Source organism: Thamnophis sirtalis, unplaced genomic scaffold (genome assembly GCF_051295495.1).
Source record: "Thamnophis sirtalis isolate CommonGarterSnake01/CBP01778 unplaced genomic scaffold, rThaSir2_p1.2 scaffold_2, whole genome shotgun sequence".
NCBI lineage: Eukaryota > Metazoa > Chordata > Lepidosauria > Squamata > Natricidae > Thamnophis > Thamnophis sirtalis.
In genome coordinates, this window is record NW_028261382.1 from 125,493,510 (window position 1) to 125,516,683 (window position 23,174).

Here is a 23,174-nt window from a genome sequence, read left to right on the forward strand (position 1 = left end):
AGAAATACTATTTTTAAAAAACAATTCCATAATAAAGCTATTCCAATACAACTATCTTTTCATAACAGAAACATCTAATAATGAACTGTATTGATTTGACCGACAAATCATAACTTTAATTCCTGCACACCATACTAGAAAAGTTCCCATATCAAATGTCTGAATGATATAAAAAGTTTGCAAGCCCAAACAGATATTTTTACTAGACAATTGAGAGTGTTTCATCCCCAAACAGATATTTTTACTCGACAATTGAGAGTGTTTCATCCATCAGCAAAAGTTAAAAGTATTTGCAAGTTAAAAGTGTTAGAAAATTTGTGTGTCACTTGTAAACGTTGTATGAGATTGGCAGCCATTTAACTTTGCAAATAAATAAATATATTTGTTTCCTATACTACTAATGAAATCATAACTGAACATGTAGGCATCTATATAGTTCTGTAAAGGAAATTCAACAAATATACATTTCTTTATTAGCATGTTAACAGTATCTTTTTCTTTTCGTATCTTTTGACATAGTGGTTAAGGCATCAGGCTAGAAACTAGAAGATGGTGAATTCTAGTCCCACTTTAGGCATGAAGGTAGCTGTGTGATTTTGAGCCAGTCACTCTCTCAGCCCTAGGAAGGAGACAATGGGAAGCTACTTCCAAAATATTGCCAAGCAAGTTCAATAACCTATTCATGTATCACTAGGAATTTTAAAAAAAACCTTATTTGAAGGTGCACATGCGCATATACATTCACAAATATTTTCTAATTTTCTTGTGAAAGAAGCACATTGGAGCATATAATCAATACTGTTAGTTAGTTATCCAGAGTACAATTACAATTCATATTAACCAAGTACCAGCCAATTAATTAGCCAAACTACTGTTGCTAGAAAATAACTTTGTTTTTGTTTCTTTTTTTGTGGGGGCTTAGACCAACACATATAAGTGAAAATATATAATCTGCATACTTTTCAGGCTTTTGTGTTTCATGCTTTTAAGCGCATTGTTTTGTTAAATTTGCATGTGGGGGCAGTAGTGAAACATTCTAACAAGTTAAGGCATGCAAACATTCTTTTAAGAAGTTAAAAAAAAATCAACATCCTGTATAAAACATTCTGCCCAATCTTGACATTTGTCAAATGTAAATGTTCGACTCCCGGGATTTCCACAATGCCTATGCTAACTAGAAGACTCTATGTTCATTTTATCAAATTTTGTTATGCATATTTTTTAATCTGTACAGATAATCCTCAATTCACAACAGTTCATTAAAGTTACAACAGCACTGAAAAAGTGACTTATGACCGTTTTTCACATTTATGACCTTTGCAGCCTCCCTATGGCCACCTGATTTACATTTGGATGCTTGACAACTGGTTCATATTTATGACCCTTGCTGTGCCCCAAGGTCATGTGATCATCTTTTGTGACACGCAGAGTCAACGGGGAACCCAGATTCACTTAACAACCTATTACTAACTTAGCAACTGCAGGGATTCACTTAACAAATGTGGCAAGGAAAGTCACAAAATGGGGCAAAACTCACCTAACAAACTTGTCACTTAGCAACATAGTTTCTTGGCTCAATTGTGGTCATAATTCGAGGACCACCTGTAATTGATACAAACACCTGGCTGAACCTAAGCCAGGCTCTGTCTGATTAGTCCCTGGATGGAAAATTGCTAAAGAATTCCTCAACTTCCATGATGATGGGTGTCATGGATAGAATTAGATGTGGATGTCAACGCTTCCGTTCAAATACAGACTCAGTAATGCAGTTTACTCTGTAACAGTGGGCTAGTTACTAATTTACCGAATGTATTTATTTCATAAGGTTGTTGTGAGGTCTGAGATTGGATTAAATGTGGAAAAAAAAGACCCTGGATAATATCAGCCATATAACATTGCCATGTAAATGAAATATATATATATAATAATTTTCAATCAGAAAGCCTCAATCTCATATTTTTCAATAAGCTTTTTTCCATGATCTAATATACAAATGCAGAGGTAGTAAAGTGCTCTTCTGGTGCAAACTTGGATGAAATACATTGAAGTCAGCTTTTTGTATTTTATGTAAATAATCTTCAATAGCAACCTGGAAAGAAAGAGGATATAATAATCATTATTATATATCAACAATACATTAAATATACTATAAACAGTTTAGTTATAGTTTATAGTTATAGTTTATTGGTCTTGTATGCCGCCCACTCCCAAAGGACTCCGGGCGGCTTACAATAAAAAGGGGAAGGGGATAAATAGACAAAAGAACAATTTAAAACAATTTACAATACACAACATTCATAGTTACCGTGGGGCTGGACGGTTCAATTCATAACAATGAATTATATAAACAATAATTGTTATTAGTGCTATAAAGTGCCAATGTATTAATGGTAAATGGAACACTGATTTATAGGACACCCTGTCATGCTAGTAGAATATGAAATTCATATTTAATTTTCAGATAGAAACTTTACATTTCACTCTGCACAGTGGAAAGTGTTACTCTCACAAACACAAACTGGCTACAGTTCTCGACTTACAACCACAATTGAGCCCAAAATTGTTGTTGCTAAGTGAAACATTTGTTAAATGATGTTGTCTCATTTTACAACTTTTTCTGCCACAGTTGTTAAATGAATCACTGCAGTTGTTAAATTGCTAACACAGTTGTTAAGTGAATCTAGCTTCCCCATTGACTTTGCTTGTCAGGTCACAAAAAGTGACCACATGACCCCGAAACACTGCAATCGTCATAAATATGAGTCAATTACCAAGCATCTGATTATGTGACCACGGAGATGCTGTAATGGCTGTAAGTGTAAAAATGATCCGAGTCCCTTTTTTCAGTTATGACTTTGAACAGTCACGAAATGAACTGTTGTTAAGTTGAGGACTACCTGAATTAAGTTTCTGATACATTTAACACCGTTATTTTACTTGGGAAGAAAAGTCCAACCTTCCTTCTTAATGAGAAGCCAGATGGCAAAATTTGATCATATCTACCGTATTTTTCGGAGTATAAGACATACCAATATCTTGAAGAGGCAAATTTTAAAAAAAGTTTTTGCACTCTTCAGACCTCCCAAAAATGGCCTGTTTCTCGTGAAAACGGGCATGTGTTTTGTCAAAAAATGAATAGCCTTTAGCCTTTAGGAGGCTTGCAGTGCTCCTGGGGCTGGGGAGGGGGGAAACGAGCAAAAAACAGCCTGTTTTTCACTCATTTTTGCCCTCCCCAGCCCCCAGGAGCACACTTGAAGTCTCCCAAAGGCAATGCATGGCCATTTTTGCAAAAGGGAGGAGGGGTTTCAAGAGGCCAAAAATGCTGTATTGATGCTGTATAAGACGCACCCAAATTTTCACCCTCTTTTTTGAGGGGAAAAGGTGTGTCTAATACTCTGAAAAATATGGTATATGCCTGCCACACCACCACGTTCCTTGTAACCGTTGGAGGCCCCCCAAAAATAGTTTTGGAAAAGGATTCCCATCTCAACTTTAGACAATTTGTTCCACCAAAAGAAACCACAACAATATTGACTGTACTTTTTTTAAAAAAAAAATCCCAATCTACATCATGCTTGTGTTAACACATCGTTAATTATATTTAAATGACACAGTGTTTACCAGAACACTTGATTAAATCAAATGTTACTAAAGAAAAGCCAAAGGGGATAGGTGAATAAGCAAGACTACCTGAAAATATGGCTAGATATTTGTCATAAGACTTTGAAGTTCATAGTCTCAGAATGGTCTTTGGACGCTGAATGCCATTATCACATTTTTTTGTGAATTAAACAAAAAAGGAATACAGCCACTAACCGTACAAAGAAAGGCAGGAAATGCTTTGGCAGGGACATTCTTCTTGAAGGACCTGGCCTGGAAAGAGGCAGACAAAAGGATGCATTAAAAATTAAGGAATGTGTCAAGTTGAGACGCTTTCTCATGAATTAAGATTCTGGGATGAAATGGTAAATTATTATTCTACTAAAGAAAGAAAAGAGTTAACTGGGCACCTTCATACACACTTCAAAGCTAAGACAAAGTGGGAAGCAGATGTGAATAGAAAGACTTGGTAGTTAGATTTTAAAAAGGAGAAAGAAAAGCAGATAAATAGAGGAAAGCACAGGGCATGACTTACCATATTTTTCGGAGTATAAGACGCATCTTTTTTCCTCAAAAAAGAGGCTGAAAATCTGGGTGCGTCTTATACAATGAATACAGCATTTTTTGCCTCCCGAAGCCCTGCCCCTTCACCAAAATGGTTGTGCACAGCCTTACTGAGGCTTTCAGAGAGTTCCTGGGGGCAGGGGAGGGCAGAAATGAGCAAAAAATGGGCCGTTTTTGTTCAATTTTGCCCCCCCCCCCTCGCCCCCAGGAGCACTCTATAAGCCACCATAAGAGTATGCATGCAATTTTGTTTTTCAAAAAACGGAGCGGTTTTTGCTCATTTTTGCCCCCTCCACTCCCCAGGAGCACTCTGCAAGTCCCCCTAAGGCTATTCATGCATATATTTTTTTGGGGGGGGAACAGGCTCATTTTCGCAAAAAACAGGCCGTTTTTGGGAGGTTTGCAGAGTGCAAAAACTTTTTTCTTCTTCTTTCGGAAAGCTCTTTAACTGATTGATGAGAATTACATTGATCAAGTGCTGTGCCAGCAGAAACAAAGTCTTTGGTGCTGCAGATAGTCAGCAATTTCTTTCTCCAGCACATGGATAAATACACCTGGAAACATCTACCTACCTACCTACTCTCTCTCCCTACCTACCTACTGTATTTCTCTCTCTCTCTCTCCCTCTACCTACCTACCTACATTTTTAAATTTGTCTCTTCAAAACCTTGGTGCGTATTATACTCCGGTGCGTATTATACTCCGAAAAATACGGTGTTTCTAATGCTAATGGAAAAGATGACTTTAAAAAATGATTATATTTTCATACGTTATAGTTAGATAAAATTGTAATTGTTTGTAAAAAAACTGGCTGTCTGGGTGAATGAGAGATGCTGTATAACTGGGCCTGTCCCATATGCCTTAACCCTACATGGAAAATACCTTATCAAGAGAAAACTCTTTTTTAAGAAATGTCAGCATTTGGAAAATTTACAGGTGGTTCTTGACTTATGGCCATTCATTTTAAGTTATGATGTCACTGAAAAAATGACATGACCGGTTCTCAGACTTATGACCATCACTGTGTCCCCACAGTCATGTGGTCAAAATTCAAGTGCTTGGCAACAAGCATGTATTTATGAAAGTTGTAAGAGTCATAATGTAGTCACTTGCGATCCAAGGGGAGTTCTGACAAGCGAAGCCAACAGGCCAAGTAGATTGGTTAACAACCATGATTCACTTAATGACCGTGGCAAAAAAGTCATAAAATTAGATGCAACTCACTTAACAACCCATTGCTTGGCAACAGAATTTCTGATCATACATTGAAGGCTATGGGTATTGCATTGAGTATCGGAAATCTGGGTTAGCTACAAGCTTCATAATTTCTGATATATTGCAAATCAGAAGGATGGTTTTTTTTTTGAAAGACAAGATGAGAGCATTAGATTATGAAAAAAAAGATAACAGCATTTCGTTGAGACACATCCTCCTACAATTTTGTCTGGTAATTGCCTCTGACTACAAGAGACATGATCACGAAACTCCTTCTTTCCTTCCTCTCTTACTTGTGAATCGTATCTTTTCACTTCCTATCAAAAGCAACCCTCTTCACTATTAGCATAGCTGGCAAATCAGGGATTTGCTACGTGACGGGTCATCGACAGGGCTATTTCATTCCAATTTGTGATATATATATCAGCACAAAATCTGGGCTGGAGCTTCCTACTCCAAGTTTAACTTTGAACTGATGATGACCGAAAGGTTTTCCTTCTTTTCAAGTTGGTTTCACTTCCCAAAGCACAAAGACGTTTCGCAACTTTAATGCCACCCACAGAAAGGAAGCCTACTTCTGCTCTTACTCAGAGTTTTGCTCCTGTTAATTTCCTCACTTTCTCGTTCCCTTTGCGCAACTTGGAAGCATCCCCACAGCTTTAATTTTTTTTTATCCTAATGAATCAACAGAGCCACACAAACCAAAGTCATTGCAGTAATTCTGCTCTGCTTTCTTCTCTTTTCCAGTTAAGCTAGAAGTCAGAAAGTATGTACTACTTTTTAGAACTGCAGAGATTATTTCTATGCAAACCACATGATCCACTTAACAACTGTAGTGATTTGTTGAAGAATTGTGGCAAAAAAGTTGTAAAATGAAGCAGAACTAATTTAACAACTGTCTTGCTTAACAATGGAAATTTGGGGCTCAATTGTAGTCATAAACTGAGGACTATCAGATAATCCTAAATTTATGATGAGTGATTGATCCAATTTTATAGCCTTTTCTTGAGGTAGATGTTAAGTGAACACAGCAATCACAGGAGCATATGGCCGTAAATGCTGGCTGGTTGCCAAGCAACCAAAATGCAGTTATGTAACAGGGGGAGTAGTCATCAGAACCAGGCCATAACAAGCTCGGGGAGAGCGTCCTTTGTAACTTCAAATGGCTGCTAAGTGTGCAACTTAAGTCAAGTCCTACCTGTATGTCTCAAGCTCCTGCTTTTGAGCAACTGAGAAATGAAATATTGGATCAAAATGAATCTTTCCTGATCTACAGAATTCTTATGCTGTCTATCACCAGAGAGACAAACACCCCACCCCCACATTTGCAATATTAAATTAGGCGTGGAAGGCAGAGAAGAGGAGAAAGAAAAAACAAAATTAGCAGGAATCATATTTATCAAGGCTACAAACAGTTTTGACATCATGACATGGAAATAATTTATGTAAGCTTAAAAGCAGATGGATATCGCCCTCTGTTGGCCATTGAAGAATATGCTCCTAACAACTGCTTGTAACTACAGTAGTTGCAACATTTATTTACATTTAACTTTCCTTTATACAAATCAGTAATTGCACATCTAATTCATACTCTCTCCATATTAGTTTGCATGCTTTCTTCTAAAGTCTATGTGAAATCTAAACACACCACACATGTTCCCAAATGTAAACAGGTTTTATAAATGCTATTTCCCAAATAATCATCTTTGCCTGTATTTTCCCCAATATATGCATTTGCTACACAGTTTCTCTAATGTACACTTTTTCACTGGAGGATCAAATTGCAGCTTTGCAGCAATGGGTAAGGATTTGTCCTACAGCATTAAAAATGAAATCTTTGTATGGCAGAACTCCCATCAAAGAGGGGACAAAGTAAACAAAAAAAATACTGTCAATATTATTTCTAACGGTCTGGACAGGAAACACTCATTCCAAAGAACCAGTATCACAAAACTCTAAACACTAATATTTATTTTTAAAAAGTCTAAAGTTACATCTCAAAAATTCTAGTATCCAGCTTTATTTTCAAACAAGGCACAAATATACAGACAATTAATAGTAACAAAACTTGTCTTTTTTCTCCTGTCCAACCAGAGGAAACCAGTTCTTTTTTAAATTTGGGGTTCTTGGCATCTATTCATTTGTACAACATAAGTTACCCAAGTTCCACTATGGTTTACATCAACCTTCCCCAATATGGTAAGTGTATTACCAGCCAATATGTCCACTATTCATTGCTGGAGAGGAATTCTGTCCTCACGTATTTGGAAAACGCTAGTCTACAATGTTGTTAAATGAAATTTTGATAAAATCCAGAAACTCACGTGTTCCAGATGAACATGGGCTTGACTTGCAATGTCATACAAAACATCTCTTATTTTCTTCGCCTCCTTGTTTCTTATGAAATCCTCTTGAGAAACCCCATGCTGACATACATGGAAGGAAAACAAGAAGAAATTTTGAATGTTCCTGGGAAATAACACTATTACCTTGAAGCTGTATTACATGGATAGTAGACATGTTATATACTATATAACTGTGATGGCGAACTTATGGCCGGAGGTAGCATGCACAGCCCCCTTCATGGGAGGGCAAAGCTCCCAAAGACCGGCCAGCTGGTCTTTGCAGCCTGAAAACAGGCCAAAAATGGCCAAAAAACAGGGCATTTTCTGGGCCTTTTTCCAGGCTGTTTTCGGACCGAAAACAACCTGAAAATGTCCCGAAAAATGCCTCATAACAGCCAAAAACCAGGTCATTTTCCAGACCGTTTTCCGGCCCAAAACAACTGCCAGAAACCGGCCAAAAAAACTTCCTGAAAGTAGCCAAAAAATGGCCAAAAAAAGGGCATGTGCACGCCTGCCAGTTGGGTCTTTAGGTTTCCAGTGCTCCGGCACACAGGAAGACTAGCTGGCTGGGGCGCATGCGTCTGCCGGAAACCCGAACACCAGCTGCCTGGCACATACATGTGCACCAGCCAGCTAGTCTTTGGGTTTCCGGCACTCCAGTGTGCACGGGCATGCACACAGATACATGCACATTCCAGTTTGGGATGCCAGTGTAGAAAAGGTTTGCCATCACTACTATATAATGGGATATCTTTTGAAGTCCTACGGATAGTTCAGAAAGTGTAATCTTATGTTTATCTCAACAGAAAATTCCACAGTAATTTTCCCTCATAAAATAACAGTTCTAATTTGCTCCATTACGTGAAATTGCTAATAAAGGACATAAATAAAAGCTAAAGTTTAGGTACTCTTGCTCCTCCTTATACTGATTGCACACTTGGGTAATAGTTATGCAGCTTCCAATACCATTTTTGGAGCCTCCTCACATTATGAGAGATATAATCTGAATATAGGTGTGCTAATTCTGTATATTTCAACAATACCCAATTTCTCTCTCTCTCACACACACACACACTCACACACACACACACAAATGGCTAAACGTTTTGGCCTTGAGTGTAGTTACCATGTCACTGCCAAATACCTTCTGATCTTCAGCAACTGCATACAGATGACCCTCACTTAATGGCCATTCATTTAGCGACTGTTTGAATTTATGTCAGTACTGAACAAATGATAACTATTAAGCTTGGTTCGCAAAGTTGTACCCACTGTAGCACACCCAAACCATATGTTACTTGGCAATCCACCTGTACTTACAACCATAGGGGTGCTTCAAGACCCCTCACCCGTTTTCTCTCCCCACAGACCTGCTCTCTTGGCTACCCTGCACTCCACTGGCCCTGTCATCCCTTCTGGCCTTCCTCCCACTGCCAATGAGGTGTGCCCTGTCCGGCAACTGTTGGTTTCTTCACAAGGCCACAATGTCCAAATCCCATACAGCCTTCTTGTGGGCCTTTGGAAGGCAGAGCTCATGGCAGCAGGACGAGTGAACAGGGCTGGCAGAAGTGGCAGAGTGTCAAGTGGCAAAAAGGTCAGAGAGGTGGAGGAGATATGCAGGTGGGGGGGAATTGAAGAGGAGGTAGAGGAGATGGTCGCTTATTTTACCAAGGCTTAGGTCTGGGAGGAACAAACCTGGGAATGGTTTGGACTGGGGTGGATCCTGTCAGAGTATGAGAGTTCACGACTTGGCAGAAACACGGTAACAAGGCCAGCAACTGAAACAGTCAATGAGGGCTGTTTGGAAACTGAAACATTATTTGCTATGTGAGCAACCAGGAGACAGCAAGGAGTTTGGGCGTGGCTTAGCTCTACCTCTGAGTCTGTGCTGAGCTCTAAACTAGTCTGCTGCTCAAAACTGAAACTGTTCTCTCTTCGGCTTGTGTTTGCTTGTATTTACTACCACGTTAGAAAACCTGCTTTTGATATTGTATATTTACTTCATGTGTTATACTATATATAAAGAGAAGTTAATAAATCCTGCTGAATCAGTTTTTCTGGATGTGATTGCTGCAACAAACTCTGACAGATCCTCACCTAATGATCAGGTGGGATCTAATTAACAATGGCAATGGAGAGTGCCAGGATTACCGTCACTAAGCAATGCAGTTATATTTTGTCATGCTTTAGAACTGCATTGCTTAGCAACAAAATTCTAATCCCAGTTATTGTTGTTTAACCAAGGACTACCTAAATGCATAAAAATAAATGAAGTTTTTAAGCTTGTAAGCAGAAAGAACACGTACACATCATTTTTTGATACAGAGGTCAACAAATGAACTGGAATGTTGCGGCAAGGTTTTTAGGCATCTATCAGGACAATAATAATAAGGTGTTTTAAAGATTAGATTTCAAATGTTCCAATAGTTTCCCACCTAGTAATCTTACTCCCAAAACAAAATATGTCATGACGTACAAGCACTTCCAATGAAGGACCAATTCTCAAATCCTATTAGAAATAGAAATGATACACAACTGTCAGCAGAATTTGCTGATCTATCAACATGACATCAAGTGTATGAATATTGTTACAAATTGGATCTCAGCTTTACTGTCTTACCAGCATGCAAATATCCATGGGGAGAAACACCTTCCTTCTGCTAGCATGATATGGAGTTGCCCTTAAACAGGTTACAATGCCTTGGGCCTTCCCTATGTGACTGGCTGCATGGTCTGCATGGATATCCCTCACACCTGTAAAGACAGAAAAGTGAAGCCTAAAGGATGCTTATTGAAATGGCAAGGCAACAAAATCACATCAGAACTGACAGGTAAGACATTGTTTAAAGAACAATATAAAAATGCAAACAGTTTACTTGGGTTTCCCACATTTGTCGGATGATTAGAAACAGAACTTCATATTATTGGGGAGTGGGAAAAAGAAAACCTCTACCTTTTACTGGCCAACTGTAATCTCAGCTGAACATGTGATAATTGCATTTATTAACATAGTTTTACACTATAAGAAAATGCAATCACATAGGTAGGTCATAAGCAAAAACCTACGATTTACTATATAGCTTACTAAAACTATAGATTTACAACCATTCATTTAGCGACTGTTACAACGCGGTGTTAACTAATGACTATTTTTCATACTTACGACCAATGCAGCACTTTCATCACCAAGTGATCAAAATTCGGGCACTTAACAAATGATTTATGACAGTTGCAGTATAGCAGGGTCGTGGGATCAGCTTTTTGCGACCTTCTGACAAGCAAAATCAATGGGGAAGCCAGATTCCCATGTTACTTCGCTTAACAACTGTGGGAAGGAAGGTTGTAAAACTGGGGCAAAGCTCACTTAACTTGGTTGGCAACAGAAATGTTGGGCTCAATTGTGGTCACAAATCAAAGACTGCCTGCATTGGTACATCCACCCACGTGGCAAGTGCCAGAGGAATCAAGAGTGCACCTACCAAGTGTTTCTAGGGTGAGATAAAGGAGTGAGCTCTGTGTATTTTCAGCATATGTCTCAAGTTCACTGATATCCCGATAAGCTCGGTCATCCAGATTCTTTTCCTGTGCATTTCAAAACAAAGGGGGGAAGTATATATTAAACCACCAATCACCGAGGTTAACTTAAGAAATAGAAGGATGTCACTTTTATTCAAAGAAAAGCATCATCTTCTGAATTAGGGACATGTAGATTATTCTTCCTCCTAAACTAAGCAACTGTCTTGTTTCCTTTGTTTAAAAAAGAGAGGAGAAAAATAGGGAAAGAAAAAAAAAGAGAGAAAACAGAAAACCACTTAAAGAAATAAGAAATGTGGATTTATGGACGGCTGTTACGTATAAGTTGGGTTGACAAAATCAGAAATGAAGAGGTGATTAGCTGCCTGGGAAAGCCAGGGGAAATCATCAAAACCGTAAAAAAAAAAAGTTAGAATATTTTGGAGATGTGATACATCACCCAGAAAAATACGGCATACTTCACTTAATCCTCCAGGGAGGAATTGAAAGCAAAAGAGGTCCAGGCAGAAGAAGAACATCATGGCTTCAAAACCTAAGGGACTGGTTTGGACAAAACTCAGCAACACTTTTTCGTGCAGCTGTTGACAAAAATAGGATTGCTGACATGGTCGCTAATGTCCGATGATGGATATAGCAAAAGGAGATGATTATTTTTCCTCCTAAACTAAGTCACTGTCTTGTTTCCTTTGTTTAAAAAAGAGAGGAGGAAAAATAGGGACAGAAAAAAAACAGAGAGGGAAAGGAGTTGCTAAGCATCAAGAACAAAAGAAGTCTTGATCTTTACTAGAAGCATATCATAATTTTTAGGAGATGATGCTTTACTAATTTTCCTCTTAGCTAGAAAGAACACAGGTCCCCTTTATGTACACTCATTGTAAATAGAGGAGCCTTGGAAATTGATCCTATTCCACAGTTAATTGTGTACCTCTAAAGCAGCTGGAATCTGCTAATGGAAAGAAGCATTATTTAGCTGCCTGCTAATGTAATGATTAAATAGCTCAAGGTAAAGTAAAAAAAAAAAGAATATTTAGGTTGACAGCCAAAATACCGTATCTTCCACTGAGCTCTGTTATTAAACTGGTTAATCAGTTTATTTACTCGTTATTTATTAATACAAACCCAATAAACATTTCTCAATAGACACTTGCATAATCTCTAGAGGGAGTGAAATCATGACATTTCTGCAGCTTCCTAAATATCAATGCAACACAGCTACACTATCTTTCACAATACAATAAAATCTTGTATGTTTTGTGGAAACTGAATTAAAATCATCAGGGGAGAAAAATACAGTAATAATCATAACCTGCATTTATTTTGATGCTTTGATATTTTGTTCATACTGCAGTTTATTCTATATTACCTTTATAAAATATTTAAAAACATATTCCTAATGCAAACATATTATAGTCTCTTACACTACAATAAACACTTCAGGATATTTTTCAGCCTTTCAAAATTAAGCATTTTGCCACAGTAGTTGCAGTTGCATCTTTACCATGATGTACAGTCATATTATTATTTGGGGGGGGGGGGGGAATGATAAAGAAAGTTAAAAAATGCTGCTATATATGTCTATGAGTTCTGTTGTGGCCCAGCAGGAGCCGTTGGAGCTGCGACCAGACTCCGACAGCGAGGGGCCCTATGAGTTGGCTCTGGAGGATGTGGAAGACCCTGGACAAGGTTCCAACTCCGAGCAGGACGCAGAGAGGCCACCAGGAGGCGCCTGAGCCTTGGACCAGTGGGGAGGAGACAAGGGAGTGTGATCCGGATGTCATGCATTGGAGCAGTGGGGAGGAGCCAAGGGAGTTGTTCCTGGATGCCCGGCAACAAAGAGCTAATAGGCGTAAGGAACAGTTACGCAGTTACAGGAGATAATTGCACTCAGCTGGTGGTAATTAGGCTCCTCTCAAGACTATAAAAGGAATGATTAAGCACATGCCCCTTTGCAGGAGTCAACGTATTCACTAAAGTTGGAGAACTTTCATGGTTAGCTTGGCAGGCTGGATTGCTGCCAAGGTTAGTCTGTGCTGGCTTGCTGCCAACGTCTTGTCTGTGCTGGCTTGCTGCCAACGACTTGTCTGTGCTGGATTGCTGCCAATGTCTTGTCTGTGCTGGCTTGCTGCCAAGGTCCTGTCTGTATGTTAATAAATCCTTGCAGTATCTTTGTCTTGGTGTGCTTTGGTGTAGGACGAGGGGGGTCAGAACAGAGTTCTATATTAAATGTCATGACTTATTTCAAATTGTTCTGGAGATTGCTATTGTAAAAAGCACTAAGTATTCTATTACTTAGTATCTCCACTCCCTGGATGTTTTTTGGGAGACCCGTTTATTTGCCGCCAAGCCTCTAGAGTACCAGGGACATCAGAACAGCCTCTCTGCAGCTGCAATCTTCTGGGGGGAGTCCCTGAGCCACCAATTCCTACCTCACAGCAGAGAAATCAAAGCCAGCCCAGCCCAGGCATTTCACCACCGGATAGCCCGGTGGCAGGCCTTCAGGGCAATTCCTACCAGGAAGACACCAGCCCCAGAGACCAGGCCCAAAGGCAAGCCCCCCCAAAACTTCCAAGGCTGCCCCAAAGGCCGCCAAAGGTGGCTGGACCCTCAACATAACCCTCAACATAGAATTCAGTTACAAGGACTTATCTTTATTCAAGTTATTCAAGTATACTGGGAGGTGAGGGGGTATTTTTGTTTTTTGAAAATAATGTTAAAACTTACCCTTTGGTCAATAATATTCATAAACCATCTTTTGGTCAGGTTTTGCCTCCTAACAGCCTAAAATCAGACAAATAGGATACACTTATATAGAATACAAGAAGAAATCAAAAAATCAAACCAAGATAATCCCCAGTGCTGGCTTGTATTAAAAGCTTATTTAATCTAACATTCCATTTTCAGCAGTCAACCATCAGATGCTGTAGAGGATTGAAATGATAATTTAATCAAGAGAGAGGAGGTGCAGCTTTTGAAAGTAAATACCGTATTTTTCAGAGTATAAGACGCACCTTTTTCCCTCAAAAAAAGAGGCTGAAAATCTGGGTGCATTTTATACACTGAATACAGCATTTTTTTACCACCCGAAACCCCACCCCCTTCATCAAAATGGCAATGCATAGCTTTTAGGCAGCTTTCAAAGTGCTCCTGGGGGCTGGGGGGGGGGCAGAAATTTTGCCCTCCCCCCAGTTCCCAGGAGCACTCTATAAGCCTACTAAAGGCTATCCATGCCCTTTTTTTTTTTGATAAAAATGGCCCATTTTTGCAAAAAAACAGGTCATTTTTTGCTAGTTTTGGGGAGCCCCACCCCCTAGGAGCACTCTACAAGCCTCCTAAAGGCTATTCATGTCCTTTCTTTTGAAAAAAATAGGCCCGTTTTCACAAAAAAACGGGCCATTTTTGGGAGGTTTGCTGAGTGCAAAACTTTGTTTTTTTAATTTGCCTCTTCAAAACGTTGGTGCGTCTTATACTTTGGTGCATCTTATACTCCGAAAAATACAGTAAATAAATGCAGTGAAAGATATATTGGTATCCTGGCTGGGCTACAGGGCTGTACATCTCTTTCAACACGTGAAATCCAAATCACCTCTCTTTGAATCTTAAAAACAGCCATGTCTTATTATAGCAGGGGCCTCAAGAGCGCCAGGTGGTGAAGGCCACTGCAGCTGGGACAAGTCTAGGGTGGTTTCTAGAAGCAGCTGAGGTTTTGCGCACCTGTAAAGCCACAGCATGCGAAGTTGCCTGTGAGTTGCAGGGAAGCAATTAGTGCAGGGGCACATGGTTCTGGAGCTGCTTACTGCCCTGCAGGTGGGAGAGAACAGACAGTTGGAGAACTGAAGGGAAGGCTGTCCCTTACCTTGGAAGAACTGAGGCTCAGGCCCTGGAGGGATCAAGCCCAGAAAGTCTTAGCTAAAGGCTGGTGGAATTCAGTTAACATGTGATACCCTGCTTTACAACTACATCACTTAGTGACAGAAATTCCACTCCCAATTACCATAACTCAACAATTATCTATAAATTGCTGCTCTGAAGGTGAAGGTAAAGGTTCCACATTTGTTCTCCACATATGTGCTAGTCATTCAAGACTCTAGGGGGCGGTACTCATCTCTGTTTCAAAGCCAAAGAGCCAGCACTGACTAAAGGTAAAAGTAAAAGTTCCCCTCACACATATGTGCTAGTCGTTCCCGACTCTAGGGGGCATTGCTCATCTCCATTTCAAAGCCGAAGAGCCAGCACTGACTAAAGGTAAAAGTAAAAGTTTCCCTCACACATATGTGCTAGTCGTTCCCGACTCTAGGGGGCAGTGCTCATCTCCGTTTCAAAGCCGAAGAGCCAGCGCTGTCCAAAGACATCTCTGTGATCATGTGGCCAGCATGACTAAACATTGAAGGCAACAGAACGCTGTTACCTTCCCACCAAAGTGGTTCCTATTTTTCTACTTGCATTTTTAAATGTGTTCGAACTGCTAGGTTGGCAGAAGCTGGAAGAAGTAATGGGAGCTCACTCCGTTATGCAGGACTAGAGATTCGAACCGCCGACCTTTCTGATCTCAGCGTCTTAGCCACTGAGCCACCGCGTCGCATGCAAAGCAACTAAGACCCTCTTAAATGTGAAGTCACTAGCAATTAAATTCAATATCTGCAACAATTTTTACAAGAGAGGATTTTAATCCTAGGAATCATTGCATATTTGTGGATTACAGAGATACAGGTAAAATTGGAATGCAAAGCTGTAACTTGGGGACTGAGTAAGTGAATGTTATATTCAGGAAAACTTTTATCTGAAACTTTATTTTACTGCTGCAAAACAAGACAGGTGTTCTAATTTATATGGGGAGCAAAGGACAGGCAACTTCCTCTGAAAACCTGAAGGTCACCCTGGAAAAATTAGGCAATCTATCAGAACGGTTGGCACTATTTGTTTACTTTCCAAGGAAAGAGGGCGTCATTTGCATCAGAGTGCCCAGTTGCCTCTCCCCATGTCTTCCTGGTAAAGGGTCACACCCAAGTAACTACCCCACAGCATGGAAAATATATTTTTTTCCATTTCCTGAATTAAATTTCTCCATTTTCTTAACTCCAGTTCTTTTCAAGCCAGCTGATAAAAACTTTCCAAGAGCATTTCCCACAAATATAAAAGCACTATAACTACAAACAATTTCAAATGTAAATGCTATGCTATACCAAACATTTGACCCACCTATTGACTTTAATTCTGCCCTACCCTATACTGCTGACCAGCATTGATAAAACTTGGGTCCATTGATTTTTTTTGCCAGAGATGGAAAACAGAAACATTAATTAATATAAAGCTAAAATGGGCTAATGTAACTTATAACTCAGAGAATAAGAACTCATCAAGTTCACTTGTTCAAAGAAAAAAAAATCCAAGGGGAAAAAAATAAGAAAATTCTAGCTTTGTGTACTGCTGAGAGTGGCATTCAGTTACCCGAAAAAAACATTTAATTCACTGCTTAGCCTTATACCTTCCACAGCTCTATTGCCACTGGTTGTTGTGGTGGATTATCCTGGTAAATATCTTCTACAGCTTTCCTCCAAAACTCTATCCGCATCAAACCAATGGTCTTCTCAGTTACAGAGTCTCTAATCTGGAAATGAAACAGAGTAGGAGTGATAGTCCAATTACATTGCTTTTTTCAATCACATCAAGTATATGATATTGTTTAAACCAAAAACAATGATATTGTTTAAACATGGGGAATGGGAAAAAGAGCAGCCTGTTGTAGATGCGTAGGATTCTTCCATGAATGAGGAATCCTACCATGGGGAGATTAGAGAGGCTCCACTCTTAGTTATTTGCAAATAGTTACAATAGATCTCATTAGATGACAAAGATACACCGTATTTTTCATAAGACACACCAAGATTTTGAAGAGGTAAGTAAGAAAAAAAAGTTTTTGTCCTCCCCACCCCCCAGGAGTACTGCAGGCTTCAGCAGGGTTGTGGGAAGACAAAAATGCCCCCGTTTTTGCGAAAAATGCCCCCGTTTTTGCGAAAAATGGGCAGAAAACGGGCCATTTTTAGCAAAAACAGAGGTGTTTTTGCCTACCCCCAGCCCTGCTGAAGCCTGCAGAGTGCTGCTGGGGGCTGGGAGGGGAGGCAAAATTGCCTCCATTTTTTTGCAATAAACAACCCATTTTTTGCAAAAATGGGATGCAGGGGCAGGGATTTGGGAGGCCAAAAATGGTTGTATTCGGTGTATAAGATGCACTAATAGTTCCATGCTCTTTTAAGGGGGGAAATGGTGTGTCTTATACTCTGAAAAATACGGTAAATAAGAGAAGATCTGGATAATCCCAATTTTTCAGATATTAAAAAGAGTTTGCAAAGAATCAATCATTTTAAAATTAGGAAGCTATCAACCACAATAATTTATAAATGAAATCTATAAGTCAAATTATCTTATTTTTTATAAGGGTTATGTTGATAAAGTTCCCAACTAATTGTTAGGCTGATAACATCAGCTTCTCTATTCTTTCAACTGTTCTTAATCCACTTATTGTTAGTAGTAGATAAGCAAGAAAACGTTTCAAGTTTATCTAACAAACATAATTATTCCTGGTCTGTAAAAAGGCAGATAGGCAATTTGAAGGCAATATCAGTGTTGGCTATTGTTGTACTCAGCTTTAGTTTGGATATGTACCTTCTAAATTCAACTTTGAAATGAGTGTCAGATTTTGGTAGTGTTTTTGAAGAATAAAGACTCATTGACTTGGAGATAACAATTTTTGACCTCTCGGCGGCTTTCGATACCATCGACCATGGTATCCTTCTGCAACGACTGCGGGAGGTGGGGGTGGCAGGCACTGTCTTACGGTGGTTCTCCTCCTACCTCTCAGACAAGTCGCAGTCGGTGTTAGTGGGGGGGCAGAGATCGTCTCCGAGGCCCCTAACATATGGGGTGCCGCAGGGTTCGGTCTTATCCCCCCTACTATTTAACATCTACATGAAACCGCTGGGCGAGATCATTCGGAGGCACGGGATAAAATACCACCAATACGCGGACAACACACAGTTGTATCTGTCCGCCCCGTGCCAACTCAATGAAGCGGTGGACGTGATGAACCAGGGCCTTGAGGCCGTTAAGAACTGGATGAGTGCTAACAAACTGGTACTCAACCCGGACAAGACCGAGTGGCTGTTGTGTTTCCCTCCCAATAATTTGGCCAGTGTTCCATCGCTCAGGCTGGGGGGTCAAATTTTACACCCCTCAGATAGGGTTCGCAACTTGGGAGTCCTCCTGGACCCACAGCTGACTTTTGACCATCACTTATCGGCTGTGACCAGGGGGGCGTTCGCCCAGGTTCGCCTGGTGCGCCAGTTGCGACCCTACCTGAACCGGGAGGCCCTCACAACAGTCACTCGAGCCCTTGTGATCTCTAGGCTGGAATACTGCAATGTGCTCTACATGGGGCTGCCCTTGAAGAGCATCTGGCGACTTCAGCTAGTCCAGAATGCGGCCGCGCGAGTGATTGTGGGCGCACCACGGTTCGCCCACATAACACCTATCCTCCGCGAGCTGCGCTGGCTACCTGTTGATCTCCGGGTGCGCTTCAAGGTGCTACTTACCATCCATAAATCTCTCCATGGTAGTGGATCTGCGTACTTGAGAGACCGCCTCCTGCCGATTACCTCCCTTCGACCTATCAGATCGCACAGATTAGGCCTCCTCCGAGTTCCATCCGCCAGTCAGTGCCGACTGGCAACTACGCGGAGGAGAGCCTTCTCAGTAGCAGCTCCGACCCTCTGAAACGATCTCCCCGTGGAGATTCGTATCCTCACCACCGTCCAGACCTTCCGCACAGCCCTTAAGATCTGGCTATCCCATCAGGCCTGGGGATAAGATTCTAATCCGCCCCACCCGAATGTTGAATGAAAGTTGTGTTTTATTGTTATTTTCTTTTTTTATTATTCACGCACAGTTTTATGTTTTTTTGTCTTGCACTCCCCTTCCCATGATTTGTAAGCCGCCCTGAGTCCCCTCAGGGAAAAGGGCGGCCTATAAGCTTTAATAAAATGAAAAAATGAAAAAAAAAATTCAATAGTAATAATTATTACAATTTCTGTTTATAGCTTGCGACCAAAATATTTATTGGAACTGTTTCTATGGGACAAGCAATATCACACTAACATATCTGTTTAGCATAAAATTTCTGGATACAATTAACATTTAAGTTGGGACAAAAGTATTAAAGCAAAAGCCTGATTGTTACATAATAATAACTCATATAATGTGATTTTATTCATTTATCTATTGTCTCAAAAGTAATCAATGCCCTGTGCCAAATCCAGCCTTGAAAATGGACTTCAACAGGTCCTGATAATCTATTTTCTTCATTACGTTCTATAGCAGGGCTGACAAACTCAGGGCCCAGGGGCAAGGTCCAGTCTGGGGGGGTGCTTAGATCTGGTCTGCAGGGTTGCCCTGGAAACAGGGAAGGATTGGTCCACAGTGCCTCTCCCAGTGAAAAGAGAGCTTGGGAGGGCTGCATGCGGCCCTCCCGAACTCCATTTTCATGGGCAGAAGGTTGCAGGAGATCATCACAGCTGCAAACGGAGCTCGGGAGCCTGTTTTCCCTTGCAGAGTGCTCAGGCCATCACAGAAGCCCCTGACATGAGTGATGTTGAGATGGCCATGCCCACCATGGTCAAAGACAACCCTGATGCAGCCCTCAATGAAATCCAGTTTGAAACCTCTTCTCTATTATCAGGATACATATTCTAAAGCACGGGTGTCACGTCACGTGATATTACGAATCGTGACTTTTTTGCCTTTGCGGAGCCAGGGTAGGCATGACCTGCGTGTGATGCATCCGGGCCGCCAGTTTGACACCCCTGTTCTAAAGGGACAGTTTAATATATCAAAAGCAAATACTGGAATATCCCAGAGCAATTCATTAAAATCAATATTATTTTCATTCGTTCCTAAATTACTACAGAATAATACAGACAAATATCCATTCATAATGACAGAATCCTAAAAAGATTATAAAGTTACCCAAACAATTTATTTTGTACACCGTGCACATTTATAAGACTGGAGGATTATTTTGCATTTATGTTCAAAGTAATCCATATACATGTTAGAAATTATTTTTATTGTCATGTTTTCATATGCAAGTAAACAATCCATTATAGTCAGCCTGGTATTGCTGACTAAACTTGGCAAGACAGTAACTGACAGGGAAAAACACAAACTTCATGTTTGGGATTTTTAGAGGTTTTTTTTAATGTTAACATTGTGTTGTATAATGGATATTTTAATACCTGCCTGAGCCAGTTCTACATTGAAGGCTCTCAGGGCCAAGACAGAGGCACGTGATTCAGCAGGCAACAGCAGCGCACACAGGAAGCCTTCATAATCCCGTTTTCTAGATATACAAAGAATAAATAAGAACATTTGCTTTCATCACAAGCTCATTTAGCCAGTGGAACAGATAAAAAGTGTCTCAGTTCAATTATGTTTTTAATTCTATTTATTAATCAAATTGGTATGGTTGCCCATCTCACAAAAATCATTTTGCACTTATTCTCTAGATCAAGGGAATGTAAACTGATACTCTCCATATGGTCCAGTTTACAATTCTTAGAACTATAAAGCACTGATCTGCAGGCTGGCGAATGAGAATTGTAGTCCAGATCTTCAGGAGCACCCATTCCTCTTCTGAAGTAAAAATATATACTCAACACACAATGCCTAGGATTTATTTTAAAATTAAGGTTACATCATGTCTTCAAAATTAACTTGGCACTATCTGAAGACAACCACAAAGTATTAAATAATAGGCTCTATCCCTAAAGAAAAAGCAACATATTTTTGCTGGTCATCAAAAAATAGTTCTGGCATCATTAGTTTATTTTTCCAACAGACACAAAGCTGAAAATTTTTTGTAATAAAATGGTAGAATGGGTTGTAGCATTACAAACAAGGGCTTGCATTTATGAAAGTCAAATCAAATCAATTTATTACAGCTCTAAGACCAAATGCAGTAACAAATTTAACAGTAGAATTGTTAAATACATATTGTACATATGACAAGAAAGAGAGTAAGTATAACAGGATCTATAAAACGTTTATGGGGGGAAATCAAGTTCTAAATATAGAGATGTTCCAAATTAAGTTTGAAACAGCACAACACACATTCCATTTCTCTGGCTAGTTCCTCTTTAGTTTTAGATAATCAAAAAGCTTTGACTACAAAAGGAGATTTGTAGTTTTATTGTAGAATACCATTTATGCTTTACCCAACGTGCTTTTAGAATACACTTAAAGGAGCCTGGTGTGCTATGATCCATGATGTTGGTCCAAGAGTTGGACTCAACTTAGCGACAGAACAACAACCAAAACCATATAGTCTTGGGGAAAAATAAAGAATAAACCCGAAAAATGGGCAAACTATTTATTCTGTGGTTGCCGCTGCAAAAAATCAGGAGATGACACTGCAAAAAATCAGGGGCGGTCACCAACTGGTGGTCCATGGACCACTGATGGTCCACGAGGAAAGTTTGGTGGTCCGCAGAAAAATTATTTGCAATTTTTATATTGCACTAAATACTATTTATCTTTTTTTAAAAATCATATTAGTGGTCTGCGGGATTTAAAATTATGAATTTAGTGGTCCCTGGGGTCCGAAAGATTGGTGACCCCTGCTCCAGAGGACAAGCACAATGGATACTGTACTAGGAATAGCAGTCTAGCCAAGATGTGTGCAAATACAGCTCATCTGTTTGGAACCCGCATATCAGACATTAATACAATCGAGCGAGCGTAGAGATATTTCACGAGAAGAGTCCTCCATTCCTCTGCTTGTAATAGAATATCTTATGCCACCAGACTTGAAATTTTGGGCTTGGACAACTTAGAACTTCGCTGTCTTCGATCCCGCCTAAGCGTAGCACATAAAATTATCTGCTACAATGTCCTACCTGTCAATGGCTACTTCAACTTCAACCACAACAACACACAAGCACACAACAGATATAACCTTATGGTAAACCGCTCCAAACTCGATTGCAGAAAATACAATTTCAGCAACAGAGTGGTCAATGCCTGGGATGCACTACCTGATACAGTGGTTTCTTCCCCAAACCCCCAAAACTTTAACCTGTCTACTGTCAACCTCACCCCATTCTTAAGAGTTCTGTAAGGGGTGTGCATAAGTGCACCAACGTGCTTATGGTCCCTGTCCTAATATTCCCTTGTATTTGTATCCACCTCATGTATTAATAATCATGTTTATACTTATATCTGTTATCTAATTCATGCTTGACGAAATAAATAAATAAATAAAAATACAATAAATGATGTACAATGAGAAGAAAAAATGCACAAGGGGGACACCGGGACTCTTTGGGGAGACGCCTGGGATATAAATGTCATATAGAAATGTTAAATCCCGGGAGAGGAAGCTGGGAAGCGAATACACTGACTCTCCCCAGCAACATTAAGACACGGCCTCGGCTTGCAGGTCGTTCTCAAGGGCGACTGGAGCACGTTCCGCGCCTCTAACGTCACATTATCTAAACGTGTGCAAATCAAATAGGTGCCAAACCACATCCCGGAGGGAGATTGTCCTGCTTATCCTGCCCCAGTCCGGTCCGGCCCAGTCCAGCCCAGGTCCGACTCCGACCCCACGGCAGAACCCGAAGAAGCAGCCACCGGCCTCACCGCAGCAAATCCAGGCAGTAGCGCTCCTCTCCTCCCGCACTCGGCTGGCTGGAAGCGGCCAGGGCAGCCGGCGCGCGCCCTCCGAGGCTAGCTGGGATCAGCAGCCGCCCGCGGTCAGCGCCTGGCACCCGCAACGTCCAAGGGGGAAGAGCCGCGCGCGAACTTCGGCCCAGCGCCGTGGCGCCCGCGGAGGCCGCCATGCTTGCTAAGGCCACGCCCAACGCCCCCCAC

General features: G+C 40.5%; 1 protein-coding gene across 3 annotated transcripts; it reads right to left on the reverse strand.

Moving 5' to 3' along the window:
* Positions 1-450: 450 nt before the first annotated feature.
* NDUFAF6 (NADH:ubiquinone oxidoreductase complex assembly factor 6) lies at positions 451-23,174 on the reverse strand. 3 transcript variants are annotated; one of them, XM_087706842.1, is made up of 9 exons: positions 22,944-23,174; positions 20,547-20,646; positions 16,741-16,863; positions 13,980-14,036; positions 11,204-11,306; positions 10,345-10,478; positions 7,704-7,805; positions 3,817-3,873; positions 451-2,089 (listed from the first exon to the last, which is right to left on the reverse strand). In XM_087706842.1, exons 1-9 carry the CDS (start codon positions 23,141-23,143, stop codon positions 1,961-1,963), a joined length of 1,005 nt encoding a protein of 334 aa, XP_087562968.1. In that variant the 5' UTR covers positions 23,144-23,174; the 3' UTR covers positions 451-1,960. The 3 variants fall into 3 exon arrangements, with proteins under 3 accessions (XP_087562968.1, XP_087562969.1, XP_087562970.1); XM_087706843.1 differs by lacking the exon at positions 22,944-23,174 and having other exon boundaries at positions 20,543-20,645; XM_087706844.1 differs by lacking the exons at positions 16,741-16,863; positions 20,547-20,646; positions 22,944-23,174 and adding an exon at positions 14,970-15,056.

Bases quoted from the DNA above. Each gene is read 5' to 3' on its own strand.
- NDUFAF6 (XM_087706842.1), bottom strand. From the start codon at position 23,143: ATGGCGGCCTCCGCGGGCGCCACGGCGCTGGGCCGAAGTTCGCGCGCG. The intron at 16,864-20,546 runs GCAGGTATTAAA...TTTCATTTCCAG, and splicing joins TCAATGTAGAACTGGCTCAG to ATTAGAGACTCTGTAACTGA. The intron at 2,090-3,816 runs GTTAGTGGCTGT...CTTTCTTTCCAG, and splicing joins TTCCTGCCTTTCTTTGTACG to GTTGCTATTGAAGATTATTT.